This window comes from Boleophthalmus pectinirostris, unplaced genomic scaffold (genome assembly GCF_026225935.1).
Source record: "Boleophthalmus pectinirostris isolate CB_2022bp ecotype Guang Dong unplaced genomic scaffold, ASM2622593v1 HiC_scaffold_1, whole genome shotgun sequence".
NCBI classification, from domain to species: domain Eukaryota; kingdom Metazoa; phylum Chordata; class Actinopteri; order Gobiiformes; family Gobiidae; genus Boleophthalmus; species Boleophthalmus pectinirostris.
The window spans coordinates 27,761,871-27,778,222 of record NW_026570970.1 but is presented as its reverse complement, the minus strand read 5'-3'; the positions used below and the strand labels follow the sequence as shown (position 1 = coordinate 27,778,222).

Below are 16,352 nucleotides of genomic sequence, written 5' to 3'. Positions count from 1 at the left end.
GTCTCCAACTTATCATTTAAACTTGACAGCGGAGTATCTTTCTCTCGACCCTGTAAAGATGAATGCTCAGGTATTTGGCCTCTAAACCCCGAGAGCTCTCAAGGGTAAGTTGACGTCTCATTTAGGACTCCATCAAAAAAGACAGACTGCAAGAGTTAAGAATCCATTTGCAAAATCTGTTAACCATTTTATTTTATTTTTCAAACAACAATATTTTCTTCTGTTAGTAGTGAAAGCAAAGTAGATTTGAACAAGTATGATGTAAATTGATATGTATTGAAGTTCAATATTAAATTCAATTGTAATCAAAAGTTACAAGTCTCAAGTCGTCATCAAATATCAATTTAAAATTTTCTATTTTGGGTAACAAATTTATGCCAGATATCCTACCTGACACACCGCTTTAGAGATATAAAAGATATCTTGGCAGTTAACTTAGCAGATCACAATAAGATTTAGGGATATAACAATAACCAAAATATCGTGATATTGTATCGTCAAAGTTCTCTCAATAATATCGTGGACCATCACAATATATCGAATTACAAGTCTCTTTGCTTAAATTAAGAGTTATGGTGCAGCAATAGCTAAAAAAAGACAGAGGGAACTACATAGACCATGATCCTTTGCTCCATTTAAGTGCAGACTACATAAAGAAATAACAGTTCTAAGCACTTTTAAGTCTTAATTCTTTGGATTAAGTCATGTCAAGGCATTTCAAGAGGAAAAAGTAGCATATTAACAGTTTTAGCTGTTTAGCCTCCACAAAATATCTCAATAAATATCATACTGTGAGATGTATATCGTGAAAATATCGTACAGAGAGATTTGGATATTGTTACATCCCTTAATCGCGAGCCTCCCCACCCTGGCGTGAGCTTTCCCACAATATCGCAATAAATATTGTACTGTGAGGTTCATCCCGTGACAATATCATATCGTGAGACTTGGATATCACCCCTAATAAGATTTCATTTCCATATCTCCCTATCCTAAGTACACACTATTGCAAGCAGTGTACTTCAAATTCTGTCTTGTCACACAGCAAAATAAGGTCAACACAGTACAGACAGTGAGCCGCAAAGAAGAGTAAAAGTGCCATGTCAGGACTTTGACTGGAAACTGAAGCCCAGATCCTGCTTTTGTCAGAGAGGAGTGTGACCCAGGACTGGCACACCGCTCCTCCCGTCATTATGAATGGGACGGGACCAGACCAGGCCTAATTGACGGCTGCTGGGGCTTTGTTTGGTCTCTGGCTGCCTCTGAACTAACACAAGCTAACATGGGCTAATGCTGCTGAGTGGACAGATGGCGGCGCGGCAAAGAAAGACCACCAGGCTCTGGGTTTATGATCCCAGGTCCTCTCTGACTAGAATAGAACTAGAAATGTGAAAGATTATCTGTTGTCAATGAAAACAAATTTGACAAAATATATACTTGGACCCATTTTGAATAGGGCGATCAGATTTTCAAAATTAAAAACTGGGACACCTGGTTGGGATGTTTGGTATAAGTAAAATTGTGAAAAGGAGGCGCAACATTTTCCATTCTCCTCTCTTGGCAGGTATCAACTGGACCAAAATGGGGATACCTGGGACATTTCTTGTATAAAACTGGGACAATTCACTGGTTTTGGATAAATCTGCTGGGACAGGGAACACAGGGTTCAAAACTGTCCCAGGTAAATAGGACAGGACAATTATATTTTTTGTCTATTTTCTGAGACTTACTTGAGTCTTACAGTTTATCAATAGGCCTACAGCAGTTTGTTTTTGATGGTAATGTTTGGCTGTGAACTAAGATGACAATGAAGGATCATCATCAAGTACAGTATAACTCTTTTTACTAATGTTAAAATCGACCAACACACTAAACCAGGACCAAAAAAAGACATATTACAGATGTAAGAATAGCATGGCTTTTTAAATCACAACCTTATCTTCTGTTTTGGATTGAAAGAAACAAAATGATAAATCTTGTAATACAGATGTTGCATCAATTGACATTACAAAGGCAATCATTTTGTAATATTTGTGACCAGGGACATGACTCACTGTCCATCTGTAGAGGGCTGTACTGTATCTGCAGCTCACAGAGGACTCATAAAACTAGACAATCACTCTTGAGGCTCTGACCCTTCTCTCTTTGTCACGGTGAAAGGAGGTTTTACAGAAAGGACAACGAGATGGGGCCAATCTCAGCCTATTTTCCTTCTTGAGTAGCTAAAGGGATAAACAGAAACCTTTCAACCAAATACAAGTTAAAATATGTTATATGTTATCAAATATTTAGGGATAAATCTGCCAAATTTGCCGTCAGAGGGCAACCATGTGCAGTAATGTAAGCGAAAGAAAAGAGAAAGAAAAAACAAACGAGTATAAAAAAATAAAAAATAAAAAATAAAAGATGCTGTGGCAACTCTTGCATCCTAAAGTCTATATTATCTATATTATCTATATTATCTATATTATTATTAACACATTACCAAATTTTTTTAAATAAGTTCTTGGGCTTACAAGCAGTTTTATTTTATCTCCACAACAAGCCACAGCTCTGCATATGATCTGCTTTAAATGTGCCATTTTAAATGAGAAAAAGTGCCACACTGCATTGCATTAGACAAAACACATGTATGAAAAGTACCCACATGTGTGGACTGAGCTCATAGAAGTTCCTGTTCCTGTACTCCTCCACTTTGTCTGGCGTGAAGATGGGCAGTGACCTGTACGGGTTTATGGAGATCACCACACTGCCGATGTATGTCTGTAGAAACAAAACAAAAACAAATAATTAGAAAATGAAATCATACATTTTTAAACTGACTGCATTTTTCCCATAGCATAAATTTTTGGTTATTGCTTGAATTTCTCCGTGTGTCAGCAATACTTAGCGGGTTATATGGTTCATGTATTGTTGAGACCTGCACTGCCTGAAGGAACATACTTAAATAAAAAAATAATACAACAGGAGCCAGACTGGAGACAGAGAGGTCATGTTGTTAGAGGCACATTCTTACTGCTATAAGTGTCCAGTCCAGAAACAATAATACAAAAAGAGTAGACAAATGACATTTTGGGAGATTTTTTTCTTACATCTTATTTGTGGAAAAGATGTAGGATTTCCAATTAGATTTCTCTAAACTTGGCCATGTCCTAATATCCTATACCCTTATATAAATAAACACAGTTGTTTGTCATTGTGGAGTAGAATGGTATGTTGTCATCATACAGTATAGCCGTTATATTAATAGACAAGAGCATCACCAGTGAAAAGTCCCTCCTATGTCCATAAACAAAGTATTTATGTGGGAAAATAAAGGAAGAAGCTGTGTTTACATGTGGGACATTCACTACATTGTTCTGGACTGGATGAGATAAAGGGAATTTCCAAACCATCAGGATTGGCTTTGAATCATCTTCAACAGAAAGAACAGAAGTCTGTATGTAACATGTAATGTGTTTAACATAAAAGAAAAAAAAGTAGTTTTTAACATGTTTCTGGGCAGAATGTAGAATATGTGCTAATAGCTAAATGACAATTGGACAATTCAAAAGACAATTCAAATGTTCTATATACACTGTGACCATCCAGTCATAATTTGGAGTGACACATATAGCAATCTGGTGTGAGCCAGGTTTGTGAGGTGACGTTCATTCTGGATAGAGTTCTACACATCATGACAATTCTTTGAATCTGATTGGTCAAAGCGTCACAACAGCAGAACAAGTCGAAAAATCAAACCTTTGTTGCATCCAGTTCAGAGAAAAGCATCTGCCCTGTCCAAAAAGGCACAAAACTCAATGCTGCTGATTGGTCCACCTACCCAATCAACCTTACAGCAGGCACATGCCAAGATGGATTCTTGTGAGTTTGTGAACTCCCAAATATCACGAGAAACCATCTTGCTGTGAAAGGGTAATCTCACTCACCCTTACATGACCCCTAACAGAAATATCAACAACACATATTTGTCAATAGTCAAGTAATTTCCCTTGTGGGCAGAAAGATGTCTCTAAATCTAAGTCCACTGAATGCAAGAGTTACAAAGAATTATTGAGAATATTGAAAAATGTATACTTATTTCACTGAAATACTGTAAATCACATAGGACAAAACTGAACTTGAAAGAGGTTTATGAATGGTCTTGATAACACTGGTGTTTAAAATGATCTTAATTAATCAATTAAATGTGTTCTCTTCATTTTGATTGTGGTATCAAAAACTGTATCAAGCCATCTCCCAAAAAGAAATCAAGAATTTAGTATTGTAACATCAATACTATACATTTTGTCTGTATTTTCAACCATTTCACACTAGTGTTAGTATATGCATATTCACCCAGTATCTTATATAACATTCCTATACACGTTGCTGATCACATTGTCCAACTCAGCAGCCTCCTCTTGTCAGGTGTATATCTGCAGGGGACAGTCATCATCCTCCCACTCCACACACTGAACCTCACAGCACTTTACAGACACACAGGCCGTTCGATCGCCTCTAATGCTCGTTGCATAAGACACTTTGACGATATCGGATCACGGCCTTCTCTGTGGCGCTTCCTCTGCCTCCCACAGACTCCCAGCATTCAGCGGGGCCGACATTTAAAGTGAAACTCCAGAGAATGGGGGTTGTGCAGGATAAATAAACGCAGGTTAACCAAAAGGACAAAGTAAGAAAGGAAAGTACACAGGGTACGCAGGCCATTGTTGTTGAAGTTTACAATGATAAGCAAATTAGCAGATGATTTATGCAAATAGAAACTGAAGATTAAATTGTGGGTATATTTGCAATAGAAAAAGAAGAAATTTGTAAATCATGACTTGACATTAGCTGCAAAGTATCAATAGCATAGTCTGAAGTGTACTGTGGGGCTCTCTCAAATGTACATCATCTTTGAGAAGGACAGGTAATGACACTAGTTAATAGGGGCATTATTTTTGCTATATTTTAACCACAGTTGATGTACTGTCCTTCTGCTAAACAAAGCCATGTGTCTTCAGTGCTAAGTTGTCATGTGATAGTTTAGGATGGAGGGTGAAGGGGGGCAAGGGGAGGTAAGAGGGGGTATAAGTTACCCGCAGGGGATGATGCCACATGAGGGAAAGTACATTCACACCACAGACAAGTACACCACAGATTTATTGGATAAGTGTAGGGTTCTTTACTCGTTAATAGTCCGCAGTCTGAGGAAATGGTTACTGAAATAGGCTTTTTAGCATAAAGCAGCCCCTGAGATCATCTCATTGTTTTAGACGCATTTGATCATTGCAAATCACCACTTTAAAAGAAACCCACTATTACCATGTTTTGTCTTGTAAAGTGGGGCTAAATGTTTAATCACAATTGAAGCTAAATTTGCAATGATTTAAATAATATATAAACACACCCTAAACTCAAACAGAATATCCAGTCTCCATGAGGTTCCATAATTTTTCTCATAGATTCCGAGAAGACTATGGTGGCACAAATAATGTCCTTGAATCTCTTTTTTTTTTTATTATCATTTTGTCCATATAGTTACATTTAAATGCTTATGATAATACAACAACAACAAAAAGTGTGTTTCTGTGATGCCAATATAGTCCATCTTGTTTTGAGACTGTGGGAAGTATTTTAGACTAAATGGAGCCAACTGGATTACACTTGTCTTAACTCATTTTAGTGTCCTAAGATGTTAACACTACTCATTGCCAATTTTGGTTTTAGCCAGTGGTATTTGTAAGACATTGCAAACGCACTTCTATAACACAAATATGTCTGACCCATTTAGCGAGGTATTTAAAATTGATTAAGCGCATATGTTATGTAGCATATAGTCAATTTATGATAAATATTTCCAGAAGTGTGAAGTCAACTGGGGCTAATGCACTCAAATGGGCTGTACCAGGAACATCTACATAAATAAACCAAAGTTCTTCTGATGTAGAAAACATATTTAGCGGAGTGACACACAGCCTCAGCTTAGACCAATAATCAGTGAAGTTTTAAACAAATGGCTCCTGGTAGTGGGCAACCACAGCCTGGAAAACGCTTCAGAAAAAGACAAGTCAGCTATTCTCAGCTTTTGGAAATAAATTGAATTAACCAAAGCTGGAAACTTTGTTCATAATATTTTGAAGAACAGTACACAAGTCATTTTAGGTCAGGCTACCATATGTGGAACATCAGTGACTTCAAACATGTCAGACAAGGCAAGAACTAGGGCATCCAAAATAAAGTATAATCTTTAGTTTAATTATCTAAACAAGGGAAATGGACTTAACCAGGACTTAACTAGGTTTCATTGGAGACAAATCAATGTTTAAACCTTGTCCAAACAAAAAAAAAAACTATATCTAGGTCAGAACTGAAAATGGAAATCCAGATATCTAGGTCTAAACCAGGTCCAAACCAGGTCCATTATTGATTGGTACTAAACCAGCTTTATTATGGTACTAACCAAGCCGAACTTCTGGAACTTTATGGGTTATGGAGTGGTGAAAAAAACAAAACAAAATATTCCATCTTTTGAATGGCAAAAAGTCTTCAAAAAGGCATCCACAACAGAAAACAAATCATAAGGCTGAAACTATACCTAAAATGTCACCAATAACACCTTCCACCAACATCTGAAAACCTCTCTCAAACAAAGAGAGTATTCTTCCCGAGTCCTTTTCAGCCACAGTCAGGCAGCTGTTGGAGTTTAACTTTACATTTAGGTCAGAGCTTATGGAAAGTGAGGCCATGCGAAATGAGAAAAACCTATTCCAACATCTCAGCAGGAAGTGGCTCCATCTAAAGTGAATGTCAAAAACATGTTTCTATGGCGATGGTGGCTATGTGAGATGACATCACCCTCTCGGCTCTGATCCCGGTGAGCCAAACCAGGACTGTAATCATCTCGGCTCTAGACCTGCCGAGCAACGCCAATTGTGGGGTGTCACAGTCTATAAAGGCCTCATCCATACTGTGGGCTTTTGAAATTTTACTAAGTTCAATTGTGAATCATAAAACATACTTTGATATTACTGGAATGTTCAAGAGAATGTGCATAATGCAACTTTTTAGATGTGTGTTTCCATGGAAATGTTGCTTTGCATGGAATGTTCCAGTATGGTATTTAACTTATCCATCAGTTGCATAATTTAAATACTTTGAAAGATATGCATTCTTACAAGGTGGCCTCTCCACAGATCTGACTCGTAATTTGGTCGTGGCCTGGTCGTGCAACCTGCTTGTCTCCAGGGGGGCAGAGAGGTTTAATGGAGGCTAAGCAATATTCTCACCATGGAGACAAGCAACTGGAGGTCACACCATCAGAACATTTTTATAGCAAACCTTTAAAAAAGCATATTAATTTTTATTTCCTAGCCAAATTAAGACAAAAGCAAAGTAAGCAAGATGTTTTGCTGATATCAACAACATGGTTTTTGCCACACATTCAGTTAGCACTAGTTCTGTTCCTTGATCGCAGGGCAGTGGATTTCATGGTTGGTTAAAAAGGCATCATCTACATTCCAGAGCAATGTGATTTATTGATTGTCTGGTTACTGTGGCCTCTGTATCTGTGCCATGTCTGTGGTCAGGACTAAATTACTGAGTGAGAAGAGGAACAATGACAATACGAAAACTATCCCAGATTTCCCCTTGGGAGTCCTCACGCAGGAGGTTGGGGTGAATACTGCTGTGTAAAGACTTGTTCCAGACTAGCACTAACTACATGTTATGGCAGTGGACCATCAAAATAAGTCAACTGCTAAGCTGCAAATGTGAAGGGCATGACACCAAAACACATTCTGGAACTATCAAAACAGGGCTTGAGCACTGTCAACATAAATGTCATTCCTTAAAAGAAAATAACACTAACCACATGGAAGACTTTTAACAAGACATAGTTTGTAACTGTTGACATTATGAAAACCGTATGTTGTTCTATTGTTTCTTTTAAAGTTGTAAAAATCTTGTTACATATTATCTGAACACAGTTGCTTAAGTAAAGTGATATCAGTTAAAGTGTATCACTTGGTTTCAATTTCATGGAAACAATAAATAAAAAGTTTATAAGAAACTTTTTGTTAGAGGCAACATTAAACGCATCTTTATCCACTGTCATTTGCATGGCCAGTTTTGACTTTGACCTTTTGAATGCGGCAACAAAAATAAAACTAGCAAAAGGACCTTTGACATCAGTAGGACCTTACAATGTTACTCACATGGAAGATGCATGAAGATAGGTGTTTTATGCACTAAAAGGCTTTTGTGATCTATCATTTCAGCATGGCCGATGGTCTATTAACTGAGACGTGCCTGGTACAGTTGATCATAGTTAAACATCAGTAAATTATTATCACCTCATTTGGTTCCCTTTCCATGTAAAACGATGTGTGATGTGGCATTGTCAGTATCATTACTTACATAGATTTCGTTGTGGTCGAAGCGTTTCCTCAGGTTGTCTAAAAAGGAGTCCTCAGACAGGGGCTCGAGGAGGACCATGTCCCCGACCCCGATCATGTTGTCCAGAAGTGACGTCTTCACCTCCATGTTGGCTCACTCTGCCCTCTCTGCATCACAAAACACAAAGAAAGGTGGTTTATATTCATTCTTCAATAAAGAAAATATTAACTGCTGGTTATGTAGAAGAGGTTAGATATGGTACCATTTGAGAACCTTAATTAGGGCAAAAACAACAAAACCATGGTTATTTGGGCCATATTTGAAATCACAATTATTTGAAACAAGAATGTAGTGTCAAAAGTTGAACTGGTATGTCTAACCAAACACTGGCTACTAATACTAATGAATTAAATTGAAACTCCATCATCAACACTGTCACCACAAACATGAAATGCAGTAAAGATATGTTGTATTATATCTTAACTGTATGCCTTCTTTTATGCATATTATTGTAACTATTGTGGAAAACAATCAGGAGCAATGGATGTCCACACTGGCGTCCACAATGCAGCACCCCGGGACCCATCTCAGATCTTTAGTTAGGCTTCATCAGGAGTACCTAGGAGTAGAGTAGGATAATGTTGTTGTTTTTTTTGTGCCTGTTTAGGTTGTGCAACCTGTTGCGCATGCCATCACCTTAAGTGCAAAATAAAAGCCCATTATCTATTTGCTCTCAATCATTTGTGAGATCTGCACTTTTGAAGAGTTTTCTGTGATCGGTAAACAAACAGGCCTGAAGTTAGCGGTGTGCAAATAAACTGTGGGGCAGACATGTTTGCTCAGCAGTGCTATGGCTCCAGGGGGAAATCGAGCCCTCTGATTGGCTGCTTTGCTCTCCTCTGGCATTTTCAACAGTCCCAAAGGTGATTACATAACAGTTACCCCCCCGACCCCTGTGTGCTTGCGCTGTGTGAATCGACTAATGTTTAGGAGTGCCTTATAAATCATATCGACGGCAGGAAAAAGAGACACTCAACTGCATGATAGCATGGTTGGCTGGGGTGCTATTCAGCCATGGTTAGAAATAGGTTAAAATAAACTAAATAAATAAAAATAGAATGATCAGATATTATGTTAAAAATTCTAACAGAAGTTAAACAAAACACAAATGAACTGGCAAAAAGGTGAAGTAACAAAAAACGATTCTCACTTTTAGTTTCTTATTAATAACAAGTCAAACTTATTCCTCCAATGTCTGAACTCTGCTACAACAAATCACTTTTACTGGCAGATGATTGGATCTAGATGCCTAGATTAAAAAGACCCAAGCTGGTTATTGAAGATTTGAAACTATTCCATTTCAATTCAACTCAAATTTGATTCAGTGCAACCCTAAAAGCAAATCCATCCACAAAAACGTAGTAGAAAGTAGTAGCAGTAGTTAGAAGCTTTCAGACGCACATTTTACATAAAGAGTGTGCCAGGCAAAAAAGTCCCATCTGAGCATTTGGCAATTATTAAGCTACATTATGTTTTTTTTTTTGGTTTTTTTTTTACATTTACATTTAATCAGTATGAACGTTTTCGAAATCGTGACAGTAATACAGGCTGGTGGTTGTGATGGTGGACAGAGACAAAGCCCTTGCTGTCAGTGGCAGTTTTCAGAGCAGTCTCCTGTGGCCTTTCGGTCAGTAATCCCGAAGCTTTGGGCCTGAGATAAAAGAGAGGACTAAAGCTCATTCAGAGAGGGGATGCAGGGCTTTGCTGTACCAAACATGTCTGCTACTACTGCTGCTGCTCCTGCTGCTCGGACAGTCCAAACCAGGCCAGATCAATCAAAAAAGTAGTATCATGAAAGAGATGAAACAAGGCTGTGCAATGATTTTAGTTTTAATAGAAATCCAGTTGTTTCAAATCATCTTGTTCACACACACACACACACACACCAAAATCTGATTATTTGATTAGTTTGATTTCTGGGCCTTTTTGATTACTTGAGGCAAAATCTGACGCAAGTAATCAAAGAGACCATGATCAGAAAGAAATAACTCCAAAAAGTTGCTATAAATCAGATTTTGAGTGTGAATGTAAGCACAGCCAGTGATACTCTTGAGTCTTTTTAATCAACAGGTCTGCACTCAGACATCAAATATATGTCTGGAGTTCAGACTGGAGGAATAAATTGGACTGTATGTTTTTATTTATTTTTATTTTTTTCCCAGTGGCACTGATTCAAAATGTGTCTTGTTTATTTTCATAAAATTAAGCTTAAACACCACTGCTATTTTTAATACGAAAACAATAAAATCTATAATCATGTTCTATATGTAAAAATCAAAACAACATATTGCCATATTGCCAAGCCCTATTAAAACCACATGAGTTTAAACTTATGGTCCGGATGCAGTTACCATAAATCTGCTACAGTAACTCACAACATCTGCTACTTTAAAGCAATAAAATTTAAACTAATATTTGTGATACACCCATAAACAGAACTGAAACCTTTCATACAACTTCTATTGATAGTGGGCACTGCAAGTTAATTCATCATGTGATCTGAAACATGACATATTATGACCACATGATTTCAATAAGGGAACCCTGTTTGAACGCCAAGTCAATAACGCTCCAATCAGCTTTTAGGAGTAATTTGGGAACAGCATGGTCCCTTGGAAGAAAGATACCCCACTATGAAGTGTAGTTCACAAGTTCTTCGAGAAACTCAGTGTTCCTGCAGGGTACAGTGTTATAAGGCCATAAAAAAGTTGCCTGGCTAAGACGCTAACAGCACTAATGAAAGCAAGCTTGTTTGAAAAGGTAGTGTGGGACAGATGGACGAAATGATTAATGTTAGTTGCAATCCAAGTGCACTGAGGAGTCGGTAGTGTTGTAAAGTTGCCAGCGCACTAATTTGGTCTCAGAGGACTCCAAACAAGAGGAAGATATTTGGACACAAGACTTAGTCCATATAACTATACAACAACTCACCCTTATGTAATGGATAATCATATATGTTATGGCAAATCACAAATTCACCTGTACATATCCTTACTACAGCACTTCTTGTATGCAAAAATATCCAAACTGCTAAATCTCGTGATACTAAATTTGGAAATTTGGTGATACAGAATTGTTAATGCTGTATCACCATGAGTATTTCTTGGTATCTTTTACTAAACAATTTTGAGATTGTGCCACTTGTTTAATAGAAGGGAACTTATTTATGCAATACATTTTACTACGGAAGCACCAGTCTATCTTTTTTAGATATTGAAAATACAGCTTTTAGTATCTGCCAGTATCCAATATTAATCGTAGGAGCTGATTTTATTCATTTTTTTCTCTCAAGACATAATTAACAAATTTGATTGATTTATGTTATGTAACAATTTATCCTGCAAATAATTACTGAGGAGCTTTGAAGGAATTAAAGTTCAATCACTATGAGACATCCTCATCCAATCACAGGCCCGACCAGGATATCGACTGAACCGATATCATGGAATCAATACTCAATCTAGCCAATTTTTCTGGATCGGCGCATCCCCTACATTTGACATGTTCATGACATGTTTTGATGAAAAATGGGTGTATTCGTAATAACAAAGTGAAAATAGTGGTTTAACAAAGAACTATTGTTGTTAAAATGTATCTGGCTATTTAAAAATACTGACATACTGCACAGTGTAAATAGAAATGATTGCATGTATTGTCATATTGTATTGTGAGCCATGTATACAGTATCATATCAAATCATCAGGGACTTTAATTTTGTATTCTACTATAGTATTATTAATATTACTGTGATTTATATATTTTGTATTTTGTTTTATGATATACTTGTGTGTCCGAGTAAGTCCCCTTGTAGATTGATTTAGTTTGTCCAAGTTTAAATTCGTTAAGCCATAGTTCTCCAACAAAAATAGTGGCTTAAAATAACACAAAGCCAAAACATAACAGCTGCTTATGTTGTCTGGTATGCCGCTTTAAATCAAGTTTGTTCCCTCTAAATGTCATCTGTGCATCTCTAGAGGAATGAATAGACTTCGCTCCCATCCCATTACATAGAATATCATCTCTGTGTAATGGTCTTTAACTAAAATGGATGTCTTTCTTTGTGACACTGCTGGGCATTACATGAATCCTGCTGCTTAAGACAGATTGTTCAAAGGGACATTTGCCTGATGCTGGATAAACTGGATGTGAGTTGTGGTAATAAATGTATAGCAGAGTTCATTTTAGGATTGCGGATGTTCAAAAAGCAGGGGATTTGTTACATGCAACACCAGGGTAATGTTGTTACAAAACTATAATTTCAGGCTCGATACACAATAAAGATGTTGATACCACACGCATTTTTTAGGCAATAGTAGTAATATTCAACACAATATAAAAGTAGCTCCTTTAGAATTACTAGAATTACTACACATTCTATAATACATTTGTGCTTTATTTCAGTTTTGACTTGTTTAAACGAGTAACTACTTTCAATACTAATGTTTGTATTGATTTAGTATCCTGGTTCAATATGACAATTAGGGATACACTGATCTAAGAGTGGTATCGGATATTGGCATCAAGACTACAAAAAATTGCTGGATCGGATATCGGCTTCCAAATACTAGTTTGGTCAATATCCTGGGCATATAATTTGATGTAATAAAAGGCTATACAAAGATGTTTTGCAATTACTTAGCGATAAATAATCATTTTATCTGTTTAATCAGTTTTATTTTAGTTGATATGGGTTGATATTGAGCAGATAGTTAGATTACTTAGCTACAGTATCGGAATCAGTATCGGTAGAAGCTGCATCAGTGTATCCCTAATGACAATTGCGAGACAGGGACAGTTCGGATGGAGGGGTGGGGGATATTTGCTTCATCTGAATTCACTTTACACTTCAACTGATAACAACTTTGTAATTTATGCATCATCTGGTGTAAACTTTTACATGATAAAAGTTAATGCGTTATCCTCCTCTGATCTGTTTCTGTTGGCTGCTTTGTTATCTTGACTCATTCATGAAACCACTTGGATCATTACTTACTTTGGCAGGTCAGATGTTTTGTGGGAGTACGCGTTCACTCCCCAAAGCTACTGTAGGCTAATCTGCTGCTATGGAGTGAATTACAGAAGGGGCTGTCTCTAGCACTTGGCATAAACAAACACTCAGAACTGTGCCTCCCTGTGCGAGAGGGATCACATGTTCAGGACTCTTACAGCCTATGGGGCAACACTGCAATGAAGCTTCAATACACTGAGAATAACTTACATTTTTCTCTAAAGGCCTTACTGGAATTCAAGGCAAGATTTTACAATGTTGCATCATAGTTCAGCTGCAGATTGCACCTATACTTAGTATTCAGTTTAATGTGCACATTTTAAACTAAACATCATCAAAAAGACTGAACTATACTATGTAGAATCATGCATTTCAGAACATGTTAGGGGGCTATACCTGCCATACATGCCAGAGATTTGAGACTACATTTATTCGACGTGTAGTTTCAGATATTATCACTGCTGTTTCCATTAGAGATCGACCAAGACTTTTTCATGGCCAGTGCCAGTACTGATTGTACAGATTAGGGGTGTGCAAAAATATTGAAATATTGATATATCATATTGTTTAATGTGAGGATACAGCATCAGTATCATGGGCTGCTGTAGCAATGTAGGGCAAGAGTATTTTTTTCTTATATTTTACTAAATTATTTTGTTACAGCCCTACAGTTTTGTTGCTTGTTCAGAGGAAGGAAACTTGTTTATGAGACACATTTGACATTTTCACTGTTTTGATTATTAAAATGGGCATGTTTCATATTAACTTTGCACAAGAAGTGGTTTAACAAAGACATTTAGTATTACAGCCATGATTTTTTACTGAACTGTATCAAATCAATTTTAAACATATCGTATCGAATTGGAAGTGCACTGTATCGTCATATGTATCGTATCGTGGCCTATGTATCGAGGTATGTATGGTATTGGCAACTTCTTAATGATAACCAGCCCTAGTACCAATGCCAAATAAGCTCTGCCGATATTTTTGAGCAGATATGTGGGGCAGATTTTGATTAATTTAAATTTACTACAAACTCACCCTCAACCCTTTTGGTTTTACCACAAACGAAAGTGTGTGTATTCTTTATGCATCTGGGTAATAAGTCCAAATATTGGCCTGATATATCAACTAATATATCGATCCATCTCCAATTTGTATAGTGACAAGGGTTTGAAAAAGGAGAAATCCAAACATGATTTTTATTTTACACTAGTTCCCATCCAAGAAAAAGCTGTTAGTTAAAATTTTGTTGCAATTTATTGCAGTAATCTTTCTGAGGTAAATACATACCATAATCCATGTTATAATATCCAACACATGTAATCAAATATTGCATGCATTTTCTCATATATATTGTCTTTTTTTCTACCGCTGTGATAACCTACTAGCCCAGATTTTCTCCGGGTTCCATGCAGCGCCACGCAGCGAATGACACAATCCCATTAGTGAAGTGTTGCCGCCTGCCGTTAACTGTTGTACGGCATCCAAGAGAAGAAAATGAGAAAAAGACCGAAAACCTGACAGCGTTGATTAAACTCTACAGATTATCCTCACTGAGTGGAAAATAAACCAGGCCGCTATTGAGATATTGACCGCGGTTGCAGTTTTTGCCACTTCTTATAATGAAAATATGAATTTGATCAAAATGACAGGCCGTATATGGATTGACAGTAGATTAAACCGGCCCAGCTTTATCAATCTCTCTGATGCGTTTTACATCTGATGAAATCCCGCCGGTGGTCATTACCCACGAGGCTTAGCAGCCATTAATCTCACGTCAGAATCGCACAAATCGCCAATGTTTCAAAACCTCAGTCCGATGCCCTTAGCGGGATGTGTGTCACCTCGCAGAGTGCACCGTCAGGACAGAGACTGGGAGATAAAGATGAGTTAGGGATTTAAAAGTACTGAAAATACAACGCAAACATACAGCAGTAGATTAAAAGTTCTACCTTACAATAAGTAACCATAGTCTTGCCGTCCTGTGACTATTATTGATTAAACTGATAAGTACAGCTCTTTCTGATGCATGCTACATTTATTCAGGCTTGCTGCAATAACCAGTGTTTCCTACAATAAAAGATGTGCTACATAAGTTTCCTTTTACACATTTTATTAAGTTGTTAACATGTTAATAATATGTAAGTTTTCTGGTATAAAGACTCCGCATCCTCCTCTACATCGAAAGGTTATTGCATTGCATGGATTTTCCACAGTATGGCATTTTATATCTCCATGGATGCAAGTAGTAACTCCACTATAGGCCAAGTTACAGGACAGATCTTTGGAGAGGCAAGCCTGCTCATAGTAAAAATGCAGTAAAAATGTAATGCCTTACTACAGAACATTTCATGCAAAGCAATAGCATCTCCATGGAGGTCAAGCACGTGGTTCCTTCCCAAAAAGTTACATAAAGTGACCCTAAAGTGACCTTATCTAATTAATTATAGTAAAATTAAAGGAGTGTTGAAAAACTATAAACAATGGCAGAAACGTTATAAAATATTTTTGTACCAATATTTTGTTTGTTGATCTATTAGTCTATTACGGCACAATAAAATGAAGTCAAAATAGGGGCATGTCAAATTGAGCCTTACAGTTTCCATCCCTACAAAATCATACCTACACCCTTTTGTAATGTAAAGCCTATTAGAGCATAGAGACTGACAGAAAAAAAATTGTTTTGCGACCTAATACTGAACCTTATATTTGCATAAGAGGATATGGATTTATGATTTGTGAAATGTCTGGTACAAACAACAAATATGAGATGAGCTATTTTAGTCATCCAAATCAGCATTTTAGATTTGTCTGAAAATCCCTTGTTGGCTCACCTCCGCCTTATCTCTATCCTCCTTGGCAAACGCTGTAGGCGCCAGGCACGTGCTGGTAAGATCAAATGGAG

At 37.1% G+C, this 16,352-nt stretch overlaps 1 protein-coding gene across 3 annotated transcripts in view; it reads right to left on the bottom strand.

The window, feature by feature from the left end:
• The window catches only part of myo1b (myosin IB), an 88,069-nt gene extending 71,717 nt beyond the window's left edge, over positions 1 to 16,352 (bottom strand). The window contains exons 1-3 of one of the 3 annotated variants that reach the window (XM_055149191.1): positions 16,282 to 16,352; positions 8,398 to 8,543; positions 2,648 to 2,763 (exon numbers count right to left, since the gene is read on the bottom strand). In XM_055149191.1, the coding sequence (XP_055005166.1) occupies positions 2,648 to 2,763; positions 8,398 to 8,523 (242 nt within the window). In that variant the 5' untranslated portion in view covers positions 8,524 to 8,543; positions 16,282 to 16,352. The remainder of the gene's footprint in view (positions 1 to 2,647; positions 2,764 to 8,397; positions 8,544 to 16,281) is intronic. The other 2 variants (XM_055149187.1, XM_055149182.1) reach the window with 2 other exon arrangements.